The sequence below is a fragment of the Branchiostoma floridae genome, chromosome 1, assembly GCF_000003815.2.
Source record: "Branchiostoma floridae strain S238N-H82 chromosome 1, Bfl_VNyyK, whole genome shotgun sequence".
Lineage (NCBI taxonomy): Eukaryota > Metazoa > Chordata > Leptocardii > Amphioxiformes > Branchiostomatidae > Branchiostoma > Branchiostoma floridae.
The window spans coordinates 9,174,977-9,184,571 of record NC_049979.1 but is presented as its reverse complement, the minus strand read 5'-3'; the positions used below and the strand labels follow the sequence as shown (position 1 = coordinate 9,184,571).

At 40.4% G+C, this 9,595-nt stretch overlaps 2 protein-coding genes across 2 annotated transcripts in view; one reads left to right on the top strand and one right to left on the bottom strand.

The window, feature by feature from the left end:
- The window catches only part of LOC118424374 (NADH dehydrogenase [ubiquinone] iron-sulfur protein 2, mitochondrial-like), a 9,854-nt gene extending 534 nt beyond the window's left edge, over positions 1 to 9,320 (top strand). Inside the window, exons 2-11 of the mRNA XM_035832928.1 lie at positions 3,748 to 3,863; positions 4,700 to 4,809; positions 5,211 to 5,291; positions 5,695 to 5,815; positions 6,128 to 6,240; positions 6,528 to 6,602; positions 6,974 to 7,137; positions 7,513 to 7,632; positions 7,955 to 8,039; positions 9,129 to 9,320. Of these exons, the coding sequence (XP_035688821.1) occupies positions 3,748 to 3,863; positions 4,700 to 4,809; positions 5,211 to 5,291; positions 5,695 to 5,815; positions 6,128 to 6,240; positions 6,528 to 6,602; positions 6,974 to 7,137; positions 7,513 to 7,632; positions 7,955 to 8,039; positions 9,129 to 9,305 (1,162 nt within the window). The 3' untranslated portion in view covers positions 9,306 to 9,320. The remainder of the gene's footprint in view (positions 1 to 3,747; positions 3,864 to 4,699; positions 4,810 to 5,210; positions 5,292 to 5,694; positions 5,816 to 6,127; positions 6,241 to 6,527; positions 6,603 to 6,973; positions 7,138 to 7,512; positions 7,633 to 7,954; positions 8,040 to 9,128) is intronic.
- On the bottom strand, positions 370 to 1,600 carry LOC118424385. Its single transcript, XM_035832935.1, has 2 exons — positions 1,282 to 1,600; positions 370 to 825 (listed from the first exon to the last, which is right to left on the bottom strand). Exons 1-2 carry the CDS (start codon positions 1,564 to 1,566, stop codon positions 496 to 498), a joined length of 615 nt encoding a protein of 204 aa, XP_035688828.1. The 5' UTR covers positions 1,567 to 1,600; the 3' UTR covers positions 370 to 495.
- Positions 9,321 to 9,595: the final 275 nt, after the last annotated feature.

Here is a 9,595-nt window from a genome sequence, read left to right as displayed (position 1 = left end):
CAGACACACGACTTGAGTACGTAACGACGGTTATATTTGGCAACTTACTATAGCCGTTGCACATGGGTCTTTAGAGACGTCTTTTTACCTTATTACAAGATCCAAGTTGTGAGTTGTAGAACTACGTGCTGTTTTTACTATATATTTTACAGAAATAACAACAATGTATAATGTGACACATGTTACATTAGCCCAAAACTTTACACACATCATTACAAAATGCATGCATGATAGCATGCAATATTATGATCGTGTACTATTTAGTACATCTGCTGGCTCAAAATAGGTAAGTATACAACTTCTTAGGAAATATGGATACAGTACATTTGATTATAACAATACAAGTGCTAATACTAACTTACCGGTGACCTCTTTATAATGAGGCCATACAGCCGGCTCATCACAAAAGTACCTGTGACTTATGGCGGAAGAGAAGGGTCTACTGTACTTTTAATTCAACTAAATTCAATAATTCAATAAAATCACATTGATCATTTATCTGTGTCCATTCTTAGGGCTAACCCAAGTCACTTCCTCGTCACAATTTTTACACGTTGTGGAGGCTTCTGTAGCTTTTCCACTGACACAAACATAGTTCGACGTTCCACAGTTGTCGCAACGGGCGCGTTTGAACTTGCCGTGGTGCTCTCCTGGCAAGACAATACATTTGTGGGTCTGTTTTATCTTCTTCCGATGTTTTGCTTGCTTGTCCGGTTGTCTGGTGGTCTTTCTGTTGGTTGTTTGGCTGTCTGTGTTCTGTGTACTACTCGGTACTACTCTTGTGATCCCAAACTTCTTGACATTTGTTTGATACACCGACGATATCTGAAACAATGTTGGATGTTTTGTCAGAAGTTGTTAACTAAACGTTATAGAACTTAAAATCCGAGGTGGATTTTGGTTGCTGAATTCAGAAGTCGCCTAGCCATCCCCATTTCAGTTACTAAAAGAAACATAAGCACTAAGTTATATTCCCACTAAAGTAGCTTTGTTACCATTGCCATATTGTTTTACCATGAATACATTATCGTGTTTACACAGTTAGGTGACGGACGTATTCAAATTCTGGAAGTGGTTTTGCATCACATAGAAGCAACCTTTCAACAATGTGCACGTCTTTGTCAAAGTTACATGTATGTTGTCAGCTTTGTTTGCATAATTATAAGAAGATTAACAAAGGAAATAAACCAAAAGAAGCAGAATGACCGATTATATAGTGTGTGATTTACGCTGGCTGTATTTTCGTGTAATGACTAGTGCGTTTTCGACAGGATCGTTGACCGATTTCCATGTCTCCCGCCATGACTGGTGAATCGCAGACTCGGGATGCGCTGTTAGGTGACTGTCCTGGAAAATGCGTTCGATGTCTTTTCTCGCCGGTAGTCTGTGATTTGGGGTGTCACAATGCGCCACAAAGTCCTCACCCAGGACCAGTTTAGATTTGATTTCCCTCCATTTTTGTACGCGGCCCGTCCTGGAGAGCTTGCTTTTGTTGGGAAATGCTGGGTCAACTCGACAGATCTCACCTTCGTCGGGATCCGTTCCGTCACGTAGCGACCGCTCCATTAGCGCGAGCGCAGCACCATTGAAAATGTAAAACTTCATCTCTACAGTCCCTCCGCTTTTTGATCATCCAAGTTTCAAAGCTAACTATATTCAAGCTCATCGATCTAGACGTACGGAAGAACTCAGAACAGCAACTCAAATGCGCTTGGGTTGAGTGTAGGACATTTAGTAGATGGCTACAAGAGGTGCAATTAGCCCGTAACTAGGCTGCCATTGGCTAATTGTCGACGGCGGTCAGTGACCTGCTAGCAGTCATTTGATTGGTCCTCGCTAGAAACCGCCGGAAATCTAGTGCATGTCAAATAGTGTACACGGGGGGGGGGGGGGGGGGGGGGGGGGTTATGGTTTCTTCTTCTTCCGAAGAAGAAAATTCCGTAATTCCATTATCTTATGACGACTTTGTGATGGTTACACTCATAATTTTGGTGTCCCAGAACATTGAATCTGTCCCATGTCACATGTCTTATGTTTTTGCCTTAATTAAATTTATTTGTCACCCAACGTTTTATCAAGGAGCTTTTATCAGTATTAGAGAGTATGGATTAGTTTCCATTGTTCGTATGTTCGTAGCGGGCGACAAAATTTTATTAACACCCACGTGTCAAAAACCCGCATCTGCATACATTTCACCCACGCAAGCTTTTGTTTTCCCTTTGTTTTGTGGTCATTCATGGTGGGGCGGCCTGGGGATACAAACATTGTGTGTAGCGATCTGATTTTTGCGATTTTGTCGACGATGTTGAACAGAAGAGTAACTTCGGAATACATACAGCGGCGGCAATATTCTCTCTGACTGAGGGTGAAATTTCAAAGCCATACGGCGACCGGACAGCGCCGCCGCTCGGGTACGGGCTAAGCCTAAAGGCAAAATTGTCTGAGGCAAAGTCTACGAAAAAAACTGGTAATATTCCTACAATTAATGATGACTGTGAAAAACCTGACTCAATGATCACAGGAACCAAGTTTTTTTTAAGTATGCAACAGATATATTTCATAAATCGATACAAATACAAAGTTCAAAATTATGCCTGGAGAACTCAAGACATTATATACGAAAACCCGATCGTAACGAAAACCATGAAAACTATGCTCTCCCGCCTTACCTTCACCTTATTCCAGGCCCGCTGTATCCTCTAAAAACACGGGTGGTTCGACAAAAATGAGCAAGGTTCGACCAACAGTGAACACGCCATTTTACCGAGCACATCATCAACAGTTACGAAAAAATATCAGCTAAATGAAGAAAAACGTCATATTTTTTTAGTAGCCATCTGAAAATACATGTGAAAATTCATAATTCTATCGCAAGAAAACAGACCTCGATCCGCGAAAATAGGCCTAAACTGGCCCATGTTTGTTGTACGGCGAAGAGAAACATATCAAACTGTCCGCCATTGTGCGCTCTACCGCAAGATGACGTAGTTACATGCCTGCCGAGTTTTCCAAATAAGGGAATCGTCGGAAACCTGACCCACTTCGCCTCTTGCCGATCGGGCTTCGGGCTGGCTCGAGGGCTATGACGTAATGGCGTGGCTCATTAGCATAGAAACCGCGCCAACCGGCGCTACGAACATCAGATCAGACGGGCGCCGCGCAGGGCAGTAAACAAAGCCGGCGCTGCGGGATTTAACGGGCCAAACAAAGCCGCACAGCGGGCGGGTAACTTCATACTCTCTCCTCCTGATAAAAGCTCCTTGGTTTTATAGGTCTCTGAAAGGGGGGTTTCAAATAATAGGCTGGTCCTGCAAAAATAAAAAGAATAAATTTGGGAGGGGGGTTGAAAAACTCATTTGGCTTATCCTCTCAGTCCCGCTATCAAGGTACTTCAACACCCGATGCCCTTTGCCGGTGACAATTTCACTTTAGACATGCATGGAGTATTTGTGGACCCCCCACAGAAGGGTCGTATAACCAGGTCCTAGGTGTTCACACGATGCTTCGATGAAAAACCATTGCACTACTATTTTGATCTTCTTTAGACAGCCTAAAGATACTGTCGCCAGAGATGTCTTGGACAACAACAGTCATGTAACTGTCTCAAGTGGGACTAAATGTGCAGGGCAGTGCTTTTAGACTGGTTCTATGTTAAGTTAATAAAAGTTAGTAATGTTAAGTGTGGCATACCATTGTATAAGGAAAAATCAGGAAGCTTATAGAATTTTGCTTTTGTGTCCCATACAGAGGGGGTAAGCAATGGCATCCATCAGTTGAAGACGTTCAGGAAACAGCTGGTGCAGTCCTCTACACAGACCCGAAAGAGCCAAATAGATGGGCCAAAGATATCAAACCATGGAGCTGTAAGTAACTTGTCAGGTGATAAGTAAACAGCACTAAAACTCTCTGCGTGTTTTTTGAATGCTATGGTGTTTTTCAAACCTTTATTGTGGATATACAGCATTTCATGTACTAATGTATCTGTTCAAAAGAGCATACATCATTGTTGAATCTTACTTTCACATTCAATTAAAAATAAGCAAAATATGTACCATCTGGTACAGTATTATCAGATTAATGGCAATAGGATAACAGGGCTCGAAATTCATTTGTGGGATTAGGCGCGCTGGTGCACCCAGCTTTAAAGATTGTGTGCACCAAAAAATGTTTGGGTGCACCACTTAAATTTAAGTACAACCTAATGGCAAAACTTAGCTACAAGCTATCAAATTCTTAAACAAGTACCATGACAGAAATTTTTATTATATTTTTAACACTTAGATGTCAAGAATATGATGTATACTAGTATACTTTGATATCTTTACATACATAAACCTAAGAAAATATTTGGGTGCACCCTGTGCTCCCACAGAAAATAATTTGGTGCACAGCTTCAATTTTGGGTGCACCTGGGTGCACATGCACCCAGTATTTCAACCCCTGGGATAATCTAAGCATTGAAAGTGATGTATAATATATTCACCACTCAGAATTCCCAATGTTTCCTATAACGGAATACCAGACATAGCACATTTCTTGCTTGTGTATTAAGAAGTGAACTCCTTGAATGAATGTGTAACAATGTTTCTTGAAGAAGACAATTTGTACTAGTAACTGACTGTGTGACGATGTGCTAAAATACATAAGCCCTTGATTCACGTCAGTATGAGTATCTATTCCTTTGTTCCTTCCTCCACAGCACGAGATCCCACCCCAGATATAGAGGTCTCCAACTTGACGGTGAATTTTGGACCTCAGCACCCAGCAGCTCATGGTGTACTTCGGCTAGTCATGGAACTCAGCGGAGAGGTCAGGGCTTATAACAGTGTACAGGCAGTCTTAGTGCAGAGTTTAGTGTCAAATGCGACCTTCAAATGTGAACAAAAGTATTTTACCTAAGGTTTGAACAGATCCCTGATAATGTAGCTGGTGATAGGCTGAAGGAAGATAATACCAGTTTGCCAAAAGAGACTGGGATTTATAAAGAAAATTCTTTTGTATAAAGTGTCTACCCTATCACAGTGTCCGTAATGTTGACTTGCGCTTACCTTTATGCATCAATTCATGTAGGTGGTGGTTAGGTATCTAGTCTTGAATACGCCCAAACTCACCCTTTAATTCTATTTGTAGTTGACTTTTGTATTATTATCATAGTGTTGTTTATGTTATGACATGTAGTTTGACTTGTCTTTCACAACATTCATTTGTAGAGTGTCAAGAGATGTGACCCCCATATCGGACTGTTGCATCGAGGAACAGAAAAGCTCATAGAGTACAAGACCTACTTGCAGGTAAGGTACCTGATTCTTATCTATGGACATCTAGCGAAGACCAACTGCATGGATGGCGCCATGCAAATAAAGATGATTGAAATGCATACCTGGAAACAAGAGACAAACATGGATGTTTCCTAGGTCTCATTAAAAGTGGCCAAATAAGGAAAGAAGAGTTCATGGGTACTCCTTTAGCTGATCAACTCTCTGACAAGACCTCCCTATTTGATAAATTTGTCAGTTTTTTTCAGTCAGCACCAGGGTCTAATGTTGACTTTGTTGACATGATAATGATGTTGTATGCCTCTGTGCTATCCATTGTATTAGAATTGTTTTGCATAAATGTAGATTTATCTATAACTTACCAAACTGGAAGCAGAAAGAACCATTAAATGGATTCTTGTTCTCTTGTTGACTTCAGGCACTTCCGTATTTTGACCGTTTGGACTATGTGTCCATGATGTGTAACGAGCAGTGCTATTCGCTGGCTGTGGAGAAACTACTTGGCATAGAAATCCCTGAGAGAGCCAAGTTTATCAGAGGTAATGTTCTACTTTTCAGCTGGACCCTCCCATTTCATAATACTAATGGAATAGGTAATATCATAATGCCATGTAGAATGGATGTAATCTATACACTGCTCTATTTGTAAGGTTGTCATAAAAGGATTTGCAATTTGTAACACAAAGAAAATAGTGGTATACATTTAACAAGATCTTAATCCAACACCCTCCTTGATTAGTGTTGGATAGAATGAATCATTTTCTTTTGTAAATTGCTCCCTTACTAGTTACAGCTTGTTCTGTGGCACACTGATATTCTAGGCTCAATTCTGTTTGTTTTATCTCGTCCAGTGATGTTTGGTGAGATCACAAGAATCTTGAATCACATCATGGGAGTGGGAACCCATGCCCTGGACGTGGGAGCCATGACACCCTTCTTCTGGATGTTTGAGGAAAGAGAGAAGGTCAGGGTTACATGTTGGATAAGACTGTACATGTACACTGCTTTGATGTGTAACATATAAAATCTTGCATGGGTTAACCTTTATTTAACAGATCTCTGTTATCGTTTCCCTTCAAGTTGCATGTTCTCTTGTTGTACACTGTTATGTAGCTAGCGTCATCATTCTTAGGTTCCTGAACAGGCAGTTGGCACATTAGTCCTTTTATATCAACTGTGTATTGTTGATTCTAAAGATATCATCCTGACATACATACAAGATAACATCATTCCTTATTTGTATCCCCACAGATGATGGAGTTCTATGAGCGCGTGTCTGGAGCCCGTATGCATGCTGCTTATGTTCGGCCTGGAGGTGTGCAACAGGTCAGTGAGTTTGTTGATAGCCAGCCATTTTGCTTGCTCTTCAATGTATGTTCGGGACATACTGGTGATAGCAGTGCACTAAATGACTGAATGAGTGGGTTCTTACAACGAAATGGCCATCTTAATGGTGATATTGCCAACAATGTAAGGGATTACTACTGTGTTAGTGCAATGTTCCCAACTGTATTTTGCTGGAAACAATTCAAATTTGAAAATGCCTTTCATTGCCTGCAAAAATTAAAATGGGAGTGGAAGTATTTTTGTGTCCCTCACTGTCGTAATAGCAGGCAGTAGGTAGAGACTGGTAGAGACTAGCAGTTGGTATATAATATTCTGCTTTATTTGTTTACCATGTTTCACTGCCATTACAGGATCTTCCCCTGGGTCTGATGGATGATATCTATGACTTCATCACCAAGTTTGCCCAGCGGGTTGATGAGGTGGAGGAGATGCTGACCAACAATCGCATCTGGAGGAACCGCACCATTGACATCGGAGTCATCTCTGCAGAGGATGCCATCAACTATGGGTTCAGGTGATGTCAAGCTTCTATCTCACCAAACATGTTCCTCAAGTTAGGGCATAGATTCCCCAAGGCCCAATGCTGTACATAGCATTAGGGTTCTTAATCGTAGCATGCTGGTAGCAACTTTCATGCTTAAAGGAAGACATTTTAGGCTCAAACTTACTACTCACTTCAACCATGTCTGATTTTTTTATTATTTTATATGATTTGTAAGATAAGTGAAATGAAATTTTATTCTGGCAACAAATTATACAAATTAAAACAAAAAACAATGATAATGGTCAATCATCTATGAATAATAGCGAGAAGACAAACAAAAGTAAATCATTAGGATCAAGTCAACTCCCAAATGTTTGAACACAATGTTGCGTGTTGCTGGTACAGTGGTGTGATGCTGCGTGGCTCAGGAATCAAGTGGGACCTGCGGAAGGTCCAGCCGTACGACGCATACGACCAGGTGGAGTTTGATGTGCCAATCGGGAGGAAGGGAGACTGCTATGATAGGTTAGCAACTACTGTACATTGTATGTGTAATCTGCATATTAAATATGTTGTCAAAGAAATGCTGTCCCAATCTTACTCATGTAACTGATAATGTTGATGTGGTCCCTGAGTCCCATTGCAAGATGACCACTAAGTAGTTCAGCAACAAATATTGTTTATTTCAATGTTCAAGGATGTTTTTACCTATTAGTTTATACATTGTAACTATTCTTTATTTAGTAGTGAGATGTAGTTAGCTTCATGTATTTTTTTGTAAGAACAATATCCCCAATACAGAGAATCATACACTGTAAGATTCCTTTTCTTTTTCTTCTTGTAATAGATACTTGATCCGTGTTGAGGAGATGCGACAAAGCTTGCACATCATTCACCAGTGTTTGAACAAGATGCCTGAAGGAGAGATCAAGGTACTGGATACCCCATGGCTTTGCTGATTCTGCTTTTTTTACCTCTATGAAATGTCATGGAGGTTATATATTCACTTGCGTTTGTGTGTGTGTCTTTCTGTCTGTGTATGTGTGAACAAGATAACTCAAGAATGGCTTGGTGGATTGGTTTCATACTTGGTGTGTTGGTGGGTGTCATGAAAGCTGGAAATGATTAGATTTTTTGCCTCCCCCCCAGCACTTTCCCTTGGTACTGCAGGGCAACTTATGATTATGCTATCTCGTGCTTTGAACAAGCTATGGTCACGAATTTTGAGTATGAGATAGCCTATATGCTCAGGAAGAAGTGACATAAGTTTGGCCCGCCTAGTGACTAATTTTGGGAAAGCAGGGGCTTTTTTGTCAAATGGATTTTTCATGATTTTTGCTATGTAGGTACCTAAGACAATGTTGTACAAGATAACATACTAATTATGCCAAATAGGATTATATTAGCATAATAAATGAGAATATTCAATCGTAGCAGTTTTTTCAATGTATCTTTTTCCCAGACATGCTATGGTCTTGACATTTGGGTGGTAGATAGCTTTGACCGTCATGACAAGGTTGGGCACATTTCAGCCTCCTAACATTTGCATAAAATTTACAAAAGCTCTAAATATTTCATGGAGGTAATGAGGTCGCTGAACTCAAGTTTCTTATATGAACCTGTTAAACCTGTCTTGGCTCTGTGTTGTGTGATTGATGAACATTCTGCAAACAGTAATCCAAACGTGTTTAGACTTCCCTCAGGTTGTGTTTTTACCTAAGTCAACAAATGTATGAATCAGTATATGATTGTCACCTGAGTTGTGTTGTGTTGTGTTGTGTTGTCATAGTAGACAAAAGTATACAGTCATAACATCTAAATACAATATATTTGCACAATATGAAATATAAAGAAAATATACCAGTTGTGTACATACCTTTACTAGTACATGTTGGACATAAGTATGGGATATTTCTGCCCTGCGAAAGGTGACAGTCACTGAAATGTCTGCATAGGCTAAAATACTTGGTTGTGCATAAAGAAGTTCATTTTCCATGTTTTGTATCTGTGCTTTAACCCAGGTGGACGATGCGAAGATTACCCCTCCCCGACGTGCTGAGATGAAGGAGTCCATGGAGGCCCTGATTCACCACTTCAAACTGTACACAGAGGGTTACATGGTGCCTCCTGGGTCAACCTACACTGCTATAGAGGCACCTAAGGTATGTTCCTTATCTGAGGTATACTGTCAGGTGTAAAGACATAGAGTTATCAATACCCTGGTAGCAACAACACTTTTATATGGCAAGTTGTGTAGCTTATTCTTTACTTGATATACGAGAAAGATAAGATACATTGTAAGTTCTCCTACATTTTTCTGTGGAAATCTAGAGTGTACTAAGTACCACATTGACTAGTATTTATTCTTATCATAGGTTGCATTCATTTTCAAGTTTGACTCTGAATATTTTGCATAACTGGAAGTCATGCATGGTGTCACTGTAACCCTATATCAGGTACCTCATTCCTGAACAGTGGAAAAACGCAT